Raw genomic sequence first — 22,195 nt, forward strand, 5'->3', positions numbered from 1 at the left:
TTAAAAGAATACTAACAACTATCTAATTATATACCTGAACAAAATCTTTCAACTTGTGACCAAGTATACTACCTGTCCTGTTTATCTGTAAGATCTATGCTAACTACAGATATATTTCTAATCTGCTTTGTTCCCAAGCCAATCCCCTTTCCCAATATTACCCACCGGTGCAAGTTCCAGACCACAATGAACATCTGTGAACCAGTGAGGTGTTGGTTAGGATTTTATTTTTTTGCTTTTAAAGGTTTTTACGGGGCTAGGAAGGAAAGTTGAGGGACACGCATGGGGATATATAGAGTCGATTGGGCTGGAATGTCTGTCAGTAAGGAAAGAGTGTGTCTCTTTTACCATAATCTTGGAAAAAAGATTATGTGCGTGTTCAAATGGAGTCACTGCAGCATGGCCCGTTCCCCGACTGATTCATAAGCGGCGATCTCAGGTGTGGAGTTCCAAGCACCTGCTTGATCACACTCCGGCAGTTCAGAACCCAGCGTATTTGAGGCCGGTGGCTCAGGTTCCACTTAATTTGGCTCAGGTGTCACTAACACTATTTGCAGTGCCCGTCACTGAGTCGTATTTTGGGACTTGGATACTTACTTCGGACTTTCTTGTTTCTCTCCGCTTCCTTCCCATTAGTTTCCCTTTCGCTCCTCCGTCCCCGGGGTGCCCACTTCCTTCCTTTCCTCCCATTCTCCGCTTTCTTCTTCTTCCTTCCTACTGGGCTTTCCGTCTCTCCTCCTCGGAGGGCCGCCGGGCTCGAGGCTGAGGCTCGACTCCGAGGAGGAGGAGGCGCGAGGCCGGCGGGACAAGCGCGAGGTGCCGAGCCGCGAAAGCGCGGGGCGCGCGCCGGGGCGGGGGCGCGCGCGGGCTGGCCGCGTGGCCGGGCGGCCGGAGCAGGGAGCGGCGCGCGCGCGCGTGGCCCGCGAGCCCCTGGCGCGCCCCCGGCGGCCGGGGCCGCAGCGTGCTCGCCCCCGCCGCCAGCTCGCCTCACTTATGGGTCGGAAGCGCTGCGTGGGGGAGACTGTTCCAAGATGGCGGCGGGTTGCTGCGGGGTGAAGAAGCAGAAACTGTCCAGTTCGCCCCCCTCTGGCTCGGGTGGCGGTGGTGGCGCCTCCTCCTCCTCCCACTGCAGCGGAGAGAGCCAGTGCCGAGCCGGGGAGCTGGGACTAGGAGGCGCCGGTACGCGGCTCAACGGGCTAGGAGGTCTAGCCGGAGGAGGTAGCGGCAGCGGCTGTACCCTCTCTCCCCCCCAGGGCTGCGGCGGCGGCGGCGGGGGCATCTCCCTGTCGCCCCCTCCGAGCTGCGGAGTGGGGACCCTACTTTCTACCCCGGCCGCCGCCACCTCTCCCTCGCCCTCCTTGTCGTCCGCCGCCTCGTCCTCATCGCCCGGCTCCCGGAAGATGGTGGTGTCAGCGGAGATGTGCTGCTTTTGCTTCGATGTGCTCTACTGTCACCTGTACGGATACCAGCAGCCCCGGACCCCCCGGTTCACCAACGAGCCCTAGTGAGTACCGTGCCCTCCGTCGCCCTCTCCCTTGCGCTCGGGATGGGGCTCAGAGTTGAGGCAAAGTACGAGTCCGCCTCCCCGCCGGCCGCTGCCCCTGCCCCTCTGGCTGCCCCGAGTCCCTGGAGCCACTCTCCCTGAGTAAGGGCACCCCGCACTTTCTGCCCTCTGAGGCAAGCGCCCCACACTTGGAGAGGGGTGCTACTGCGAGAGATGGCTCGCTGACTCCCAGAGGTGTTCGCTTTCTCTTTGAGATAACTTCGAGGAGTTTTGACGCTCTCCTTCGCCACCCCGGGTCCCCATCTCCCGGGTTTGGGAGCTCTGGATCCCTCACGGTGTTGACCTCTCCTGGATTGGGTTTCCTTGACCCCCACTGAAAGTCCCGCCGGTGTTCCCGCCCCGCGTACCATGCACATGGAGCGTTACTATCCCATTGCAGCGTAAAAAATAGCAACTATCCAACTTCTGTTCTGCCAGTGATGGAACTTAGCTCCGGAGCCTATGAGCTTACCCATCTTTTTCCTTCGGGTTTTCTTGTGTCCTGGGGAGGGAGGAGGTTTTTTGTCAAAACACATGTTCCCTTAGTACCTATTTTTATCCGAACTTACCCATTAAAATGTGTTTCTAGTGAAGCGCACCGCCGGCTCTCTCACATTTAAAGAGTGAGATCTTTTTTTTTTTTTTTTTTTAATTCCACCGTCTGGGTAATAGCTCATTCAAAGAGAGCTGTCCCCATAGAGCCACTGTCAGTTTGTACATTACGCGTGCACTCGCTTTTGTGTCGATTTCACTTTTAAGAAACCCATGTTAGGCTTGACGATTCGGAACATAGTTAAACAATAAGTGTGTAGGAATTTCTATGGTTTCCCCCGGTTTTGTACTTTTATTTTACCCTTCAAGTGTGTGGTTGAAATTGTTTAAAATAACACTGTTACAGCTAAAAGCCAGGTTAATTCTAATCCCTGTCCATTTGGATGTGTGGGAGATGGGGCACATGTTGTTTTTTTAATGTGTACACTTGAGTGTAAACTGACTTTTTGAGTTAAATGCTCAAGACGGAATGTAAAGCCCAAGGAAGGGCAGAATGACAAAGAGGGTGATTGTTTTTCTTATGAGTACTTAGCATCAATGGGAAAAATAATAGAGAAAAATTTCAGTGAAACTTATACTGAAAAGCATCAACCCTTTTTCTGGTTAAGACAAGTGCCCCTTGTCCCCATACCGTAAGTACCTAAATTGATGTTCTTTTAAAACTGCTTCTTTTCATTTTGTGAGATTAGGGGATTAACTGCGACTGGATAGTATAAACACTCTGCCTAGTCTAAAAATATTCATTTAATATGTAAAGTGGAAATTGCAATAAAATATCCTGGAAATTGTAAATTCGTTTTGTTTTTCTTTGGCTTTGATACTTGAAATGTATTTCATTTGTATTTTTGCCACTTTTCTGTGGTCTGTGCATTTTCTTTCAGACCTGGTTCCTCTTTGGGCATTGGTCATAAGAAATGCGTGAAAGAGCATAGAGACTGACACTTGGTCAAATTACATATCTTGATAACTTTCATAGTTTTAACTCTAGAAGCTTAAATCCTAAACCCACACCTGTACTTAGCCAATTTGCTTTTTGGTTAAAAAGTAGAATTCATTTTGAAAAAGACTGCCATGTAAAAAAAAGTCTATGAAATATTAGGTTGAGTCACTTATTTGTGACTTTTCTGCCTTCTCTTGGATGTCTATGATGTATTAAAGCCAGTCCAGGGATGATACATAGGTTGGCTCAGCAAAGTCATGGGACTGCAAAAATTCACTCCTGTTTAGTTATATGAGTTTGGCAAAGGCTGTTTTACTATTCACGCTCCATTGCTCCAAAGCATATGCGAACACACTTTCAGGAGGTGCTATTTTCACACGTTTTAAAGTGAGTTTGGGTTAACTGAATGACTGTAACAAGAATTTTAAAAGGAAAGTGAGCTTGACCAGCTCATACAGAAACTGCTCTTGAAAGTGTCATTTAAGAGTGGCTCCTTTGCACACATAGTTAAGTATTATTTCTCTAATACCCCACCCACTGGATTTCTTTTTCTTGGAATTAAACAGAAAAAATAAGACACCCTTTGACAACTGTGGATATGTTGCAACAATGGTGAAAGAATAATAACTATTATCATTTAGCAGGCCTTGACTGTGTCATGTATTCCACCAAACAGACAAATTTAGAAGAGACACTGAACATGACCAAGGGGAGAATGGAAGTTCACTTAAGTGGAAAGAGGAGTGTATCTTTATTTTCATTTATCTTAAAGTCATTTTGGAGGTGGACTATGGAAAAATTTAGGAAAACTTCTTCAAAGCAGGGTTTGATCATGGGCGTGAAATAACTGGAATCACTTGACAGTGCCTCGGTAACCAGCACCCATTTTCTTTCTGTTTTACATATTTAATAGCATTGTGTACTTGTTAGTGTGGCTTGGTGCTGGGGGCCATAAGACATCAATAGATACATTGCTCCCCCACCTCAGAGTTATTAGTATCATGGTGTTATGAGCAGTGCTGTTTAGGTCCTGTCTCTGTCCACCAGAAGATGTGCTTTCCGATGGTGGCACATTCTCCTATGGGAAAGCAACTGTTTTCATCCCTTCCCAGGACCTTTCTGCCAAAATGTCTGTCACTGGTGAAATCTGCCTTTTATGGGCTTAGAATTTCCGGTTTCATCAGTGACCCTTCCACTCCAGTAGGTTATTAGAAATTTCCATGATCTATCAGTTTCAGGTTTGGTGGGGAGGATGTCACTATAGGAACAGGCTGTGTGGATACAGATTCTTCACTGTTGCTGCTGTTTCCTTGATTACCTACCTCATTACAAAGAAGGAGCAGTAGCTGGGGCTTGGGAGGAGAATGGAAATCTGTTCAGTGGAGGACAGGTAACATTTGTGTTCAGAGTGAGGAATGAATGAATGAATCCTTGGTCTCAGTTGTACAGCCACATGTGCCCAGAGAACTAAGGTTCAAAACATGATTTAAAGAAAACATGACTTTAGGTGCATTTTACGATTCACAATCAGAGCTTTAGATTTATAGATGGGAACGTTATAAGGGATCCACTGTGCCAGGTGTTGAGCCGGTTCTACTCCAGAACTGTCCTTCTCAACTTTGGCTGCACATTGGAATCACTGACGAATTACTAAAAAGACAGATGCCTGGGTCCCAACCCCAGAGATTCTGATTTAATTGGTCTTGGATAAGGCCTGGGCATCAGGATTTTTAGAATCTCTCCAGGTGATTTTTTGACATGCAGCTGAGGCGGAGGACCAGTATGTTGTATTCGACTAGGCCTTTCTCCTGAGATTGTGATTAATTTGGTGTGAGGTGGTTCCTGGGTACTTGGATTTTATGAGCCTTCTGAGTAATTTTTGGTAAACAGCTGGTTTGGGAAAACATTTGCAGTGTGGTCTGCAGACACATCACCTGGAACTTGTTCGAAATGTAGGCTCACATACCCCATCTCAGACCTGCCGAATTTGAATCTACATTTTAACAGGCTTCCCCAGGTGACTCTTAGGCACATGGAAAAGTTTGGGGAGGTGTGGTTCTCAAACTTTACTTCATAAGCTCCTGTAGTGCTTGTTAAAACACAAATTGTTGGGCCCCATTCCCAGAGTTTCTGATTCAGTCGGTCTGGGGTGGGGCCGTGAATTTGCATTTCAACCAAGCTCCCTGGTGATGCTGCTGCTACAGGTCCCAGGACCACACGTTGAGCCCCACTGGTTCGGACAGCAGTGAAGACCTGAATAAAGTACTTGAGCAATTGTAAGGGAATGGCACTTTTCACGTCAACTTCCAATAGAAAACTTCCTGCTTCCATGCCAATATCCTTTATCATGTTCTTTCTAACTTACACCAGGGAGACCGAATGCTGCCAAGATCATAATAAGAGTCTGAGGTTCTTGGGATGGTTTCAGTCCGAGGTGAGATTGGGGGGAGGAATCCCTTACCTGGAAACCTGCAGTATGATTTTAGGGTGTTTTTTTCCCAGAAATTGTTAAATGTGAGGACATTTTAGGAATAAAAGCAGCTCAGATATGATATCTTTAAGTGAGTTTTATTGATTTTAGTAAGTAAAGCCCCCTTCTGTTCCCGTAAAAAAACGCTTTGATGGTTAGCTCACTAAATAACATGTTGTAATAAGATTTTAAAAGTTTTTTACTCACACTTATGCTTGCTGGATTGCCTTTTAATAATTTCCCTCATTAACAAAGAAACAGAAAAGGATCCTGCTAAGGCACTGGGATTATTCAGTCTTATATCTTTAATACTGTGTTGCATGTCACATCCCATGAACCTTTTATTTTAATCTTCTTACCACCTTTGAAGTTAATGCAGTACTACATTTTGTATAAACCAGAGCACATAAAAGATACTTCACTATTAAACATCAGTAAGTGTGTTTTCCCCTATTGCAGGGAACAAAAGGTGTTTTTGAAAAAATCCACTCCTGGACATGCAGATTTTCAGAGACCCTCATCAGGTGTTTGAACAATTACCTTTTTCTTGTCTTGTCACAGTAGTCAAATTACTGTTTGTCGGTGTGCTTGGGAGGAATTGGGTTGCTATAGGGAGATGAGAGGTAGGCACTTTGTTTCATCAGAACTGAAACGATCCTATCCCATGTTAGTAAGAAAGATGATTTGATAATACAGCTCAGGTCAAAATGATATTAAATCAGCATTTTAAGCACAGACTATTTCTGTTAAGTCTCTTAACAGTCTTCTGACCAGAATAGCTGGAAGGTGTGTGTTTCTCCTAGATGATGCTACTAAGCCATTACAGATTTCCTTATCTATGCTAGTGTAATGATCGTGATGTGTAGTTCTTCTTTTAAAATAATAGTCTGAAAAATTGTTGAGCATTTTGGGAGGTATTATATGGGTTGTTTTTCAACAAGGTCTATTTCCATTGGAAGGCAATCTGGTTTCCTATCTTATGGCAGAAAAGAAAGCAGGGCATGCCCCCAGTTGTCATTTATGCGGTAAAAACCTTCAGTGACTGAAGTGGTAGGATATAGAAATACAAATTACAAAATTATTTTTACATCCATGCATAAAGGTGTATGTAGGGCAAGGTATATTTAGTTACAAAGGAAAACTCGATGCTTATTTTACCTTCTCCCCCATATGGCCAAAGGGAGTGATAACCTAGCTCATAATTTTTCTTGCTTATGAATTGTGTTTGTGCTGCATTCAGGTCCCAGTTAGTCAATAGCAACCAAGAAGGATCTCTAAGTCCACTGGGAAGAAAGACCACTACTGAGAAAGAGAAAACTCTGTTAGCCCAAGCATATATTGTTTTTTTTCTCTAAGTATGTGTTTCTCAGAAACAGACTAACATCCACATTGTTGTCTTTAAAAGACTGTACACTTTTTGAAATTGTGTTAAAACACTATGTCCTATTACTGCAGTTTATTATAATTTGGAAGTCAGTTGTGCTTCCCATTAACAGACCATCTTTTTGAGAATGTATATGTGTGAAACACTAAAACTTGTGCAATGAGATTAGTCAGAGTTCCCTATTTCAATAGGCGTTTTTCTGTTCTCTCCATGTCACACATGCTTGCCTTTTTTAAAGCAGCACAATGACCAGGGCTTTTACATTTAAATTTTCTTAAATAGTCTTTTTTCCCCCCAACTTGTGTAATAATGTCTTTTTGATACTGTTCTGAATCAATTAAGCTAAGTGCATGAGGACCAGCAGTAAAACCCAGGGGCTGCCAAGAATGGACCTTCAGTGTGTAAGCTGTCTTTCCACAATCAGTAATTGGGCAGTTGCTCACAGGACACTGGAGACAGTGTGGGAAGCCAGTGGTTGTGTAGGTGGGAAGAGTAGATTCCCAACAGTAAACTTATTTAGAGTTGAGCTTCTGTCGTTACAGTGTTGCTAAGAGCAAAAATGAGCCACAAGCTTATGTAGTAGAAAGAAAAGTGCCCAAAGGAAAAAGTATGGTGTAATAATGTAGTTGGTTGGGTGGGGCATATTTTATGTTTGGTCCAACCATAAGTGGCATCTTTTCTATCAAGTGTGGGTGTATTTTCTACAGCTCTTAGTGTACCATACTTTCAAACTTGCTCACCTGTAAAAATGTTAGTGTTGAATAGCTGAGTGGAAATTATATGTCACTGGGGGAAGAAACCTGTTTTTTTTTTTCTCATTAGCATATATATTTTGCTGAGTTCTGTGGTTGGAAACTAGAGAAATAGAAGAATAATTCTATCCTCACAGAGCTCACAGTGTCGTTTAAGATATGATACTTGACATGCTTACAGAGCAATATATAGATGATTATAGGTGAATTAGATACATCAAAAATACTGTGCATAAGCATGATAATGACATGGGATAAAGGAGTGGCCAAGAAGGCGGCTTTTGGGAGAGGACAACTTTTGAGCCAAGTTTTTAAACGGCAGAAGCACAGAGATTATTGGTAAGAGCCTGTGAACAGTAGATCTAGAAGTCTTACTTGGTTGTTCTCAAACCGGTTGCTGTCACCGCCACACCCCTTGCCACAGCACTTGGGGATTCCCAGCAGCTGTCTTCAGTCAGCAACTTAAACACTCAGCATTTGCCATACCACTCCCCTTGCTCTGGTCTCTTAAGATCATAAAACTTCAAGGAAATGGAAAGTAGCCTTTTGGCTTGGGAACCCTCTGAGAATGCTGCATAAGAAATATTGGATCTGATTATAGTTTTTCATATTAGGAAGGGAACAGAATTTGTAGATGAGTCCTCTAGAATGTAGGATGAATTGGAAGAGGAGCATAAAGGTAAGAGAGAACAGTGAGACTTAAGGTGATGAGGGCACAAGGAATGGACCCCAGGGACATAGTTTGAGAATCTAGGAAGGTTGGAAAATCAAGAAGTGGAAGGAGTTATCATGCAGGGACTCGCACTCTAGGGCCAGGTTTTGTGTAGGAGTGGAAAGATAGCAGCTCACCTGTTTTTTGGCTTCCATCATTGCCTCTTCTTTTCTTGGCTCTGTGCCTAGCTATTCTTGTGCTCAGGAAAAGTTTGTTGAACAGCTCTGTTGGAATTGCTGTGAAATTTGATCTCAAGTGTAAGGACCTTCCTTCCACCTTTCACCTATTCCCAACTGTATCTAATGTGAGAGAAAGGAGTAGAAGACATGTTGGTTTGATTGAATTTGGATCAAGTATGAAGATAGCTGAGATAGCTTTTGGACAAGGACCTGAAATGAGGCGATTGCATGTGAGTAAAGAGGCATTATGGGTGGAAATCTACCAGATTCCCATTGCTGGGGCAGGTGAATGTAAGAGAGGCTTTGAACATAATTCAGAGTTCATAAGTCTGAGGAACCAGGAGAATGGTGGTGCCACTAAAAAACATGGTGGGGGAGGGGATCAGTTCAGTTGCTCAGTAGTGTCCGACTCCTTGTGACCCTGTGGACTGCAGCATGCCAGGCTTCCCTGTTGATCACCAACTCCTGGAGCTTGCTCAGACTCATGTCTATTGAGTCGGTGATGCCATCCAACCATCTCATCCTCTTTCGTCCCCTTCTCCTCCTGCCTTCAATCTTTCCCAGCATCAGGATATTTTCCAGTGAGTCAACTCTGCATCAGGTGGCCAAAGTATTGGAGCTTCAGCTTCAGCATCAGTCCTTCCAATGAATATTCAGGACTGATTTCCTTTAGGATTGACTGGTTTGATCTCCTTGCAGTCCAAGGGACTCTCAGGAGTCTTCTAGAAATAAATAATTGGTCAGGTGAAATCAGATTTTTAATATGTATATTTCAGGTGTTGGCAGTTATCAAATGTCATTTCTTTTTTAATTAACAGCCACAGAGCAGCAAAGAGCTATTGTGATGATTTAGTTGGTCTCTTGGGATCTCTCCAACCTCCCTTTCTCCCCCTCTGCAGCTTTGAGCTGCTGAAATGGGTAGAGATCAGTGATAGTTTTCAGCTTTGTCTTGTTAGTGAAAATACTGACAGAATGTTGGGTTTCCCTACTGTATGTTTATATATTTTCTCAGTCTTCAGCCTTATCAGTTTGAAAGCAGTTAGTGATTTTTTTTTAATTTCCTTATATGTATATCATAGCATAGCTTTCAACAAAATAGAGCCTTGTGGAGGACCATCTCAGGAACTTCTAGTTTCAGGTCTTGGATGAAAGGAAATTTCTGAAGGATAGAAAGTACTATCTGGTACTAGACTCTAGGTCCTCTGTCCTCAAGCTTAGAAAGTAAAGAATCAAACTGGATCTGTTTTGCATCCTTGCTCATTGATCAAAGAGAGTTATTATCAATGGAAAGGATAAGCCATATTGCTTTGTGATTTTTGCAATCTTCAGTGGATGGGCAAATGTGAAAAATCCTGCTTGAGTACAGGCCTACTAATTCTAGTTTTTAAATAAGGTCTGTGATAGTCTTGATGATTCTTGCCTTTCCCCTATCTGTTTCATTTTACAGATAATCCACACTGTGACCCAAAGCCACATGCAATGCTGGGAGAGCACAGTTGACTGTATTATGCAATATCCTGCCGGAAGATGCTGACCAGCTCTCTAGTAATGGAAAGTAGTGAGATTGACCTAACTGCCTATGTAGCTTGGCTTGCCATTCCATATACTTTCTGTAAGCATATTACACACAATTCTAGTAACATATCTTATATTGAGATCTTAGATTGCTACAAGGTGATGACACCAGATTCTCAGCTTTGCTTCAGGCACTGGTGGATCTTTGAGTCATTCTCATAGTATGGAATTTATGAAAAATCAGTTTTGGTGTTGTCAGCCTGAAGGCCACCACACTGTGTCTGCCTCAAAGAAATGCTCCCCTGCTAGTCACATTGATGGGCTTCTTCTTTGTGACATTAGTATTGTTTGTGTAGCCTAAAAATCACATGGTTAAGTGTAAGTAGTTTGGGGTGCAAATAAGTTATATAACTGGTAAAACTTAGACTTCAAGCGCAAACCTTATTGTAGTAAGACAAATACCCTCTGCGTCCTGATTTTGAACAGCAGTGAGGTAAGTGTTTAGATGATGGGTGCTTTTTTCACTTTTTAAAAAAAAAAGATGGTAAGTGGAAGACAGTGTTGCTGATTTATTCACTAAAGAAGAATTTCATGAAGTCTTCTGGCCTTTTTTCCTCGTTAGATTATTGCTTTCAATACATTTTGTCAAGTTCCCCATGATTAAAACAAACTCTCATGCTTCTTTTGTATTAAGAACAAAATCTTCCCAATAGCTTGGCCAGGTATTTGATTTTGTGAAATAGCTCTTTGATGGTAGGAGTAGGGGGCCAGGCAGTCAGTGATTAAAAATTTTTGTTCAATTTGTGGATCCATCTGCCCCACACCCTTGTCAATTCAACACCCCCCCCCCCCGCCATAAGAACAAATGGGAATGATACTGCTTTCTATTTCTCTGACACTAATGAGGTGATTTGTGGTTTGTGGTATATTTCACTCCACGAACTCCCCTAACCATTGCCCTGTTCAGCAAGTTGTTTTGCAGAAATCACCCTTTCACACTGAAAGCATGGCTCTGTGGAGAAAGAGAGTCACATAGAGCTGGAGGCAGGAGTAGAGGGCATGTGGGAATCAGGGAAGGAGAAAATAAGATTGTTGTTAAATGAGGTGACACCTGGATTCAGGGCAGATAAAGGGACCGAGTGCCGAGTCTGGAGCAGGGCTGCTACAAGAGGTGTATTTTACATGATACAAACCTAGGTATTCCTCCTTTAGGACCAAGGGTTGTGGCACTCTGGTTAGAAAGAAATGATGGCTACCAGCTACAGATGGCACAGCATGACGTTTAACAACATAAGAGAACTTGTGTATGGGTCCCCCTGAGTGCTCTTTAGAGACCACATTGAAAATCATTCACATTGTGTCCTCAGATTGAGGCCTCTGGGTGAGTTTGGGAGCCATGGGACAAGTAGCTTAAGTATTTTGTTTAGTTGCTCAGTTGTGTCCGACTCTTTGCTTAAGTATAGCCCAAGTGGATAAATGTAGCCGCTCTCTGGTCATTAATCCTTTTTTTTTTTCTTGATGTGTCAATGAGCATAGTTATAAATCCTCAGGTATTCAGATGTGTCTTTATTTTTAGGCCCATGTATTTAGGTATTAATAGCCTCTCCTTAGATGTAGGAAGTTTCTTTTATATAGCTTGCTCACAGATATTCTCCATCACAAAGATTATGGAACAGATACTATGAAAGCAGAGACCCAGCTGTAATTTCTGAATGCAGAATGCAGTCATATGAAGGCATCCTACTGAGCATGCTCAGCTCACTGTACCTTGTCTCCACTGTCTCTTAACAGGACCCACTATGGTCGGTTTAGTTTGTATATTACATTCTCAGAGATAACCGGAGCACCAGCTGTTTTTGGTTAATGACTTCCTCTTCTATCATATAGGTGTATATCAATTTTAGCAAGTATTTTTTATTGTTGTAAAAAACACATCACATGTGATTGATCCTATCAACACATTTTTAAAGTGTATAGTACTGTTAACTATAAGTGCCACGTTTAGCTCATTTTTGAAGGTATGTAATAGTGTCTCTACCTCAAGCAACTAAGTTTTCATAGGAATGTTGGAATCTTTTAAAATGTCATCTTACCAACCCATATTAGAGATGCATGAAGCCTATATGCAGGAGAGCCTAATTTAGGCTTTGAGGTATTTATTTTTCCACACTTATTGAAAATTATGAATAAATTAGATTCAAGCCATTATAGGCAGAAACAACCATTTAAGAAAAGTTAAATTTCAAGCTAGTAGCATTTCAGTTAGTATTTGACCTGGCATTTATCATTTCTTTTACTAGTACACAGAAGAACTATACAAAACAGATCTTAATGACCCAGATAACCACGATGGTGTGATCATTCACCTAGAGCCTTGGAATGCGAAGTCACGTGGGCCTTAGGAAGCATCACTATGAACAAAGCTAGTGGAAGTGATGAAATTCCAGCTGAGCTATTTCAAATCCTAAAAGATGATGCTGTTAAAGTGCTGCACTCAATATGCCAGCATATTTGGAAAACTCATCAGTGGCCACAGGACTGGAAAAGGTCAGTTTTCATTCCAGTCCCAAAGAAGGGCAATGCCAAAGAATGTTCAAACTGATGCACAATTGCACTGACTTCACATACGAGCAAAGTAATGCTCAAAATTCTCCAAGCCAGGCTTCAGCAGTACGTGAACTGAGAACTTCCATATGTTCAAGCTGGATTTAAAAAAGGCAGAGGAACCAGAGATTAAATTGCCAACATCTGTTGGATCATAGCAAAAGCAAGAGAATTCCAGAAAAACGTCTACTTCTGCTTCATTGACTATGCCAAAGCCTTTGACTGTGTGGATCACAACAAAATGTGGAAAATTCTTAAAGAGATGGGACTCCCAGATCACCTTACCTGCCTCCCAAGAAACATGTATTCTGGTCAAGAAGCGACAGTTAGAATTGGACATGGAACAACGGACTGGTTTCAAATTGGGAAAGGAGTACGTCAAGGCTGTATATTGTCGCCCGGTTTATTTTACTTATATGCAGAGTACATCATGCGAAATGCCTGGCTGGATGAAGCACAATCTGGAACCAAGATTGCTGGAAGAAATATCAATAACCTCAGATATGCAGATGATACCACCCTAATGGCAGAAAGCGAAGAACTGAAGAGCCTCTTGATGAAGGTGAAAGAGGAGAGTGCAAAAGCTAGCTTAAAACTGAACATTCAAGAAACTAAGATCATGGCATCTGGTCCCATCACTTCATGGCAAATAGATGGGGATACAAAGGAAACAGTGAGAAGCTTTATTTTCTTGGACTCCAAAATCACTGCAGGTGGTGACTGTAGCCATGAAATTGAAAGATACTTGCTCCTCGGAAGAAAGATATGACAAACCTAAACAGCGTATTAAAAAGCAGAGATGTTACTTTGCCAACAAAGGTCCGTCTAGTCAAAGCTATGGTTTTTCCAGCAGTCGTGTACGATTATGAGAGTTGGACTGTAAAGAAGGCTGAATGCTGAAGAATTGATGCTCTTGAACTGTGGCGTTGGAGAAGACTCTTGAGAGTCCCTTGGACTGCAAGGAGATCCAACCAATCTATCTGAAAGGAAATCAGTCATGAATATTCATTGGAAGGACTGATGCTGAAGCTCCAGTACTTTGGCCACCTGATGGGAAGAGCTGATTGACTAGAAAAGACCCTGATGCTGGGAAAGATTGAAGGCAGGAGAAGAAGGGGACAACAGAAGATGAGATGGTTGGATGGCTTCACTGAATCAATTGACATGAGTTTGAGCAAACTCCGGGAGATGGTGAAGGACAGGGAAGCCTGGCATGCTGCAGTCCATGGGGTCACAGAGAGTCGGCCATGACTGAGCGACTGAACAAGAACAAATACTGACTCCCTGTATTCAAACAGAGCTTGATTTTCTAGCTTTCCTCTTGGGTTATTATCTCATCTTCTATTTTTTTAGGGCTTTCTAATGAATTTGCTAATAATAATATAAGGAAACATCTGTGACAGGTAGGAGTTTGGCCCTTGTTCACCCACTTTTAAAGGTGGAGGGTGGGACCAAGGCATTGAAGAACATTAGTTTTGACAGTTAATCCTGATGTTTCTTAGAAAATGTGTTTTCTAGAGAGACTGAAAATTGGAAGACATCTTGCTTCATAGGATAAGTAAGGCATTTCAGTCCATATGTTTGTGTATAAACTAGTTAAGCACTTCTTGAAATGGCATCTTATAATGTACACACTTGTTTCTAACGGAAAGCTCACTTCTTAATGTGTTAATAGCATCTGTGAATCACTTCTCGGCCTTTTGGCTAAGATCAAGTGTAACAGCATCTGTGAAATAATGGATATGGTCAAGTCAGGGGTTTTCAAAGTTGTTTATTTGCTCTGTTGTCTACACAACTATATGAGGTTCTTTATCATTAGCAGAGGTACAGATGTTTTTAATAGCATTACTGAGTTATAATGCATTAATTTGGATTTTGGAGAAGTTTCTTGCTTCTTTCATTTAGAGGTGCTTTTGCACTTCTAAAGGAGAAAATGGAATTTTCACCATGATTATCCCTTTGCTTATAGACATTTAAAAATGAATATTTGTTTAAGCTTCAAGATTTATTTGCCAGCATTATCTTAAGACAGTATGTTTTACATCAAAACTTAGCTCTTATTCTAAGCTAGTACTACTCTTCATATTATGGTTAATTCTAATATTTCCATTCAACAAGTGATATAAGTGTTGTGGGCGGAACACTGTGGTAGCCTCCTTTTTCGGTGTGGGTGAGTGATCTATAAAACAGGCATAAGCCATACTTCCCGCCTTTAAAAGGCTTGCAGTCATATTGAGGAGACAAGATTCAGGAAACAAATAATGAAGTCACATATGACTTAATGGCCAAATGAATGATGGAAACAATGAGGTCTGGAGGAGTTTGGACAAAAATGAATGTGAGCTGGGGTTATGTAGGAGGGCTTCGTGGACAAAGTAGCGTCCAGGCTGGGTAGACCTTTTTCGTAGATAGATCAAGCATTCTAGACAGAGAATCAATTTAAAGATACAGAGGTCAGAATGAGCACTAGACAGTAGTCAATGGATGCCGCAAAGGTAGATTGAAGTGGGGGAGATCCTAGCAAGAAAGGAGATGCATCAGGGTACTGTTGCTATAATTCAAGCATTTGGAAATGAAAGTCTGCCAGTTGACAATTTTAAACTATTAATGGCTTGTGAATTGCCTCTTTCTTGGTAAAGTTTCCCTTTTGTTCAGTTAATTATGCCTCAGCAGCTTCTTTAATGTCTTGAATGTCGTGAAGCCTGGACAAGAGACTAGGAAATAACACAAGTAGGAGTCTGCTGTGTACACAAAGTGCTTTCATTCATCAATAGACATTCAGCATAAGTCAGTTAGATTAACAATAGTTATCATCCTTTGCCCGAGTGTCTTTTATGTTCAGTGTTCTTTTTTTCTTCCAAACTTCAGTGTCTCAAACATGAAGCTGGGAAAACTGAATAGCCACAAATATTATATAATTGAAAAAATAAACTAATTATTATGGAATTAAATGACTGTAAGCCATTTTCTTTCTCCCTAAATTAATGAAGAAATTTTAACTTGGATATTGCAAATGTAACCCTCATAAGGTAGGTACTGGGAGTTATAATTATAGGGGGATTGTGTACTAACTATTGAATGATGTCATTTGTTAAGTTAGCTTTAGATTAGTCTAGTGGGTGTATTCCTTATGGTTCTTAACATGCCCTACTCAAGAATGCTACAACTGTTGAAGCACAAACTATATAAGCAAAATCACTGAAGGTTTTATAGTATTATTTAGAAACAAAGTTCTAAAATAGTTTCCTGAATTATAATAGAACAGCATATTTTTATTTTATGCTGAACAATTGCCCTTTGAAGACAAAAGAGCAAAATTCTCAGTCTTTTCTTGATAATTTGTCTTTAATTGCACTAAGTTACAGGTTTAGAACCCCCAAATTCTTCTTCAGTGATCACTGTAAAATTTTATTTTAGTAACTCACTTTTTTTTATTCTTGAGAATATATTCAGAATATAAGGAAATTATTTTGAAACTATGAGACTGTCTCTGACAGGTTTTAGCCACATAAACATGAACATTGTGCCAGCATACTCAGGAAATAAAGGAAAAAAAAATACATGAGCACAATGCTCATGAACAGTGTTCTCTATGTAGTCAGTTTATGTTTATAAGTAAATGAGCTCTCCCTTATGTCATAGCCTTGAATTAATGAATAATCTGTAACTTGAATTATCTATTACTATAGCGAAGTGAAGAAACACCAGATGTGAAGAAAATAGTGGTAGTGAAATGTTTTTGAAAAAGGATGGATTTTGGCCTATGCAGGTGATCACAGATCCCTGCCACACAGTAGGGTAGGAGGCCAAATGGAATCCAGTGATTTTGTTGGACAGATCACACAAGGGTGGTCCTTGATCACCCTTAGTATGCTTAAATCTTTATTAACAAAGGTGCATGCCCTTCCTTGTCAGGGGGAGGAGAGGTAATTTTGTTTATACAGGGCTGAACCACTTAGATGCCAATTTCATTTTTCACAGGCTTCAAACAATAGGCATGTTAAATAGGCAGTGGCCTCCATGGTGTAGAACACAACCAAGGCTCCATTTTGATGTGGCAAGAGAACAAGCAAATCCAATTTTAAAGTGAACCTTTGCTGTATTTTATTCAGTTCAACCTAGAGAAATTCAGGTTAGTTTTTACAGAAAAGGAGTGTTTTAAGTCTTGAAGCTTTCTTTCACTTTTTCATGAGAGTTATAATTATTTGCCATCCCATAATAACCATTCATTAACCCTTTATTAACTTAAATAACCTGCACCAACCCAGCAGGGTCAGTGGTGCTTTCTTGTTCTCAGAATTGTTGTATTTATCTGAATGCTTTTAATTCTCAGTCTTTCCTACCCCAAAATTGAAGCCCAAATCCAGGAAGATCCTTCTCTTCCCCTTCCTCAACATAGTTTTTCTCTAGATCTTCATCATTTTTGAAAGTAGTAGTCTTGAATATCTGAAGGCTTGGAAGCAACTGCATAATAGAATTTTGACCACTTAAATCCTAGCAGTGTTGAACCACTTTGCATTATCTAGAAAGCTATTTGCTGGTCTTGCTAGTTTTGCAGTTTGGGGAGGTGGTGGAGTAATGGTGGTAGATAGATTGTGAATTTATGACTTTCAGGCTTTTTCAAACTGGATTTAATGTCTGAAGGAGTACTTAAACATTGTTTAAGTGGACTGATGAATTCCGAGCAGTGCTAGATCTCAAAGATTTCTAGGTTTTCTAGGCAATTTAAAAGCAGAGAATAAGTGAGATATTCCACTGTGCTCCTTCCTGTGCTTTACCTTAAAGTGGGTATCTTTTTCTCTATGTGTATAACTGACACCATAAGATCTTTGTGGATTTATTTGATATTGTTTGTTATTTGGGGACTGACCTGGCTACATGTAGCTGTACGCAGGAGGGTAAGAACGTGTATTTATGGTTCTCAAGGAGTTATGGCACAGACTTTAGTCACCTGCTTATCTTTGACTTGATGACTCCATTCTCATAGGAGACTGGAGTAAGGGGGAAAGTACTGGATGGGCTGAATTGGGAGGCTGAGACTGACACAGGTGCACTCCTGACACTGTGTATAACCAGGTCACTGATGACAGCCCAGCTGCGCATCAGGGGGCTCTGCTCAGTGCTCTGTGGTGACCTCAACTAGAGGGAAATCCAAAAGAGAGGCGCTGAATGTACACAAATAGCAGAATCACTTTGCTATACAGTAGAAACTAATACTGCGTTATAAAGCAACTGTACTCCATTAAAAATTTTTAAGAAATCAATATGAAAATTTAAAAAAAGATTGGAGTGCTTGGAAGGCTATTTGGTACTGTTTACTTATTTTTTCTACTGTTTTGTTTTACACTCTAGGTTTCCATATGTTTAAATAAACGTGTCTTTCTTTCCTAATATTTCTGCAGTCAGGAGTGTTTAATCTGTTGCCTAAGAATGTATTTTGGGAGGGTCAGGAAACACACTGAATATCCTACATTTGATGAACCAAAGGATACCTTTATTTGTTTTATGAAAATTCTTGATGTTTCTGTTCTCACATTAATATAATTTAGATGAAGAGAGGCAGATTTGAAGAAGCCTGACCCAAGGGATTATGAATTATCCTGAAAGCACAAATAATATTTTAGCATGTAATTTCCCTCATAAAATGTTTTATGGCAGACTTGTTTATGTCATAGATCTGAGTCAAAGCTGAATTGAAGACATTAGTCTTTAACTTATCCAGATTAATATCTTCTGGCTAACAACCAACACTGCTTTATGACTCTTAAACCATTTCCTTACATTAATCATCAGCAGTAGAAATTTGCTTTATTTTGGGGGCCATTTTTTTAAAAAACAATTTTTTAATAACTTCCTGATTTATTTTGTAGTTTACAATGCAAAGAAAACATCCAAAGCATAATTGGATGATGGGATAGACTTACTAACTTAGCAACTCATTCACACATACTAGCCTTAAAGTACGCAAGATTCAAACTCTTTAATGTGTTGGCAAAATGAAAAATTATTTAATCCGTGACTATAATGGTTGCTCATAAATTCCTAAAGTTGCGGATTCTAAGTCCATGAATTCTGAAGATACATGGTGAAAACTTACCATGTTATATACCTTTGTCACATGTTCATGATGGTTTATAAAAATATGTATAGACTAGAACAGTGAAACTGAACAGTAACATCATAAATAGCACTGAGACTACTTATCATTGTTGCTTTTTATGAGTGAATTCCTCTATATTGAGGATTTGGTCAACTTAAGTTGCTTTTCTTGGAGAAGATTTTAATAACTTGCAGTCACTCTTACTGTGTTTCAGAAATTGTCAGTGATACTCAACATTTTTCTTTCAGCAGTGTGACTCTCTGCCCTTGCAGCATGACCCTCAAACCCAAATTCCCATGTACAGTTCTGGGTGCTACTTTAAGAGGGGCAAGGAAGTTATGTGGAAAGCTTTGTGTTCATTCTAATTTTCTACACCATACCCCCCACAACATATGCACACAAGGTATGTGCAGGTTGTTGTCATATCATACATGCAACTAAACTCATTCAGGACCCCCAGAACTCTCCAAATGAAGAACCACTTATAATCTGTTTGACATTTTCTAATTTAGTATTGTGTCACTTAGTTGTGTCCGACTCTGTGACCCCATAGACTATAACCCACTGTAGAATTCTCCAGGCAAGAATACTAGAGTGGGTAGCCATTCTGTTCTCCAGGGGATCTTCCCAACACAGGAATTGAACTTGGGTCTCTTAAATTGCAGGCAGATTCTTGTCTGACTCTGTCTGAGCCACCAGGGAAGCCCATGGACAAAGGAGCCTGGCACGGGGTCCATGGAGTCGCAAAAGAGTTAGACATGACTTAGCAACTAAACAATAACAATTTTGTATAAGGATAATGCTACCATTGGGCATCCTGGGTAGCTCAGCTGGTAAAGAATCCGCCTGCAATGCAGGAGACCCTAGTTTGATTCCTGGGTCCGGAAGATCTGCTGGAAAAGAGATTCTTGGGCTTCCTTGGTGGCTCAGACAGTAAAGACTCCACCTGCAATGTGGGAGACCTGGGTTTGATCTCTGGGTTGGGAAGATCCCCTGGAGGAGGGCATGGGCAACCCACTCCAGTATTCTTGCCTGGAGAATCCCGTGGACAGAGGAGCCTGGAGGGCTACAGTCCAGTGGGTTGCAAAGAGTTGGACACGACTGAGCAACTAAGCACAGCACTGCAATGCTACCACTGTTGTCAGACACTTAGATTACTTGTAATTTGGTTTGCTAACATTATAATACATAGTCAGTTGTACATGATGAAATAGCAAACGTTCTATTAAAATGGGTTTTTAAAATATTTATGATTCTTTGTAAAAGTCAAGACTTAGAGCTTATAATTACTGTCTTCCTCATTTCATGTAAGAGATACATTGAGACCTTTTCTTAGTAAACTTTCATCTGTTATGACTCTAGGCATTGAATTAGATGCTCTGCCTTTAGTCTTACCATGACTTGGATAAGTCAGTCTCTCATGTTCTATAATGTAAAATTAAAGTTTGTGAATCCTTAAAAAGAAGCAGTATTTTAAAAATACGTAAGTGTAGCCAAATGTTGATAAGACTAAATGCTTTTTTTCATGTCTGTTACCAAAAAACATATTTCCTTGTAGTTTCCAAAGGTAAAATGGAATGTAAATTTAGGTTGATCATATTTTCTCTCTTCTAATTTTATAGGTGTTCATGAATACTTTAACCTAGAAATGTACGTGTAGATATCACTAGGGATACCATATGCTTTGCTGAGCCTTTTAGGAGCTGAAAGTTACAATCTTTGGGGGAAACGCCAGTTCCAGAAAGATTTTCAAACTCAAAGAATGGATTTCGGAATATTGGAGTAAGGACCTCAGAAAATCTACTCGTATGAAAAAGCAGCATGAACACTGGCAAAAGTTTTCAAAATCAACTTGTTTTGGAATTCTGGAAATTAACCAGAGGCTTATAACAACCTGAAGAGTATTTATTTATTCATTAAAAACAGCTGATTTTCAGCAAGAATAGTAAACTTTGTTGTGTGTTAACTTGCTCTAATATCCCTATTCCCATAGAACTATAGCTATTTGACCCATCTGGCAGCTCCATGGAAAGGCCCCATTCACAAGGCTTGTCTTTTTTTTTTTTAACAAGGCTTGTCTTGACTTGACCTGACTCATCCTTTCTCAGTGGAAAAGTCTTATCCTCAGGGCATTTTTTAAATAACATTCAGGGGAATTGTTTAACATTGCATCTGCCTGAGGTAGTGATACCAGGAGGCACAAAGAAGGGGCTGGTCAAAAAATTCAAAAGAAGGATCTAGAGATGAGATAGGAAGCTTTAAAAAATTCTGATATATCCCTGGATACCCACAAGGCCATACACGTGTGCAGGGCTGGGTGCATGCCTAGGAAAAACCTGTGAAAGCTTTGTGTGCTTGCTTCTGGCTGACCTTGAAAATCTGCAGAAGCAGAAAATGAAGACTAAGGCAGAGTTGTAAACTGCCAGATCTTTGAAGGTCTGTCCCAATACACGCATGGGGTCCCTTTGCAAAGGGTGAAATATCTGTTGGTACAAGGCATTTTAGAAAAATCTCTTTCCAATTATTAGCTGACCCCTACGCTATTAATAACTGAGCAGAGACTTCAAGTGGTCACAGACTGGGAATACAGGCAACAGAATTCTTCGAGGAATGTCACTAAACAAACAAATAGCAGCAATAACAATAAAACAAAACTTGGAGGGGGGATCAGATTTCTAAAGTTGTTACATTATTTAAAATGTCCAATTTTCAACAGAGAAACAGGAATGTATGGCACATATACAGGGAGATAGCATTTGATAGAAACTGGAGAACAGTGTGGAGATTTCTTAAAAAACTGGAATTAGAACTGCCATATGACCCAGCAATCCCACTTCTGGGCATACACACTGAGGAAACCAGATCTGAAAGAGACACGTGCACCCCAGTGTCCATCGCAGCACTGTTTATAATAGCCAGGACATGAAAGCAACCTAGATGCCCATCAGCAGACGAATGGATAAGGAAGCTGTGGTACATATACACCATGGAATATTACTCAGCCATTAAAAAGAATTCATTTGAATCAATTCTAATGAGATGGATGAAACTGGAGCCCATCATACAGAGTGAAGTAAGCCAGAAAGATAAAGACCAATACAGTATACTAATGCATATATATGGAATTTAGAAAGATGGTAACGATAACCCTATATGCAAAACAGAAAGACACAGATGTACAGAACAGACTTTTGGACTCTGTGGGAGAAGGCGAGGATGGGATGTTTTGAGAGAACAGCATCGAAACGTATATTATCTAGGGTGAAACAGATCACCAGCCCAGGCTGGATGCATGAGACAAGTGCTCGGCCTGGTGCACTAGGAAGACCCAGAGGAATCGGCTAGAGAAGGAGGTGGGAGGGGGAATCGGGATGGGGAATACATGTAAATCCATGGCTGATTCATGTCAGTGTATGACAAGAACCATTACAATGTTGTAGAGTA

The 22,195-nt window shown here is 40.9% G+C and overlaps 1 protein-coding gene across 2 annotated transcripts in view; it reads left to right on the plus strand.

The window, feature by feature from the left end:
- Nucleotides 1-865: 865 nt before the first annotated feature.
- AMMECR1 (AMMECR nuclear protein 1) overlaps nt 866-22,195 on the plus strand; it is a 114,719-nt gene continuing 93,389 nt past the window's right edge. Inside the window, exon 1 of one of the 2 annotated variants that reach the window (XM_043457719.1) lies at nt 866-1,504. In XM_043457719.1, coding sequence (XP_043313654.1) covers nt 1,032-1,504 — 473 coding nt within the window. In that variant the 5' untranslated portion in view covers nt 866-1,031. The remainder of the gene's footprint in view (nt 1,505-22,195) is intronic. The other variant, XM_043457720.1, reaches the window with a different exon arrangement.

Source organism: Cervus canadensis, chromosome X (genome assembly GCF_019320065.1).
Source record: "Cervus canadensis isolate Bull #8, Minnesota chromosome X, ASM1932006v1, whole genome shotgun sequence".
In the NCBI taxonomy this organism is placed as follows: Eukaryota; Metazoa; Chordata; class Mammalia; order Artiodactyla; family Cervidae; genus Cervus; species Cervus canadensis.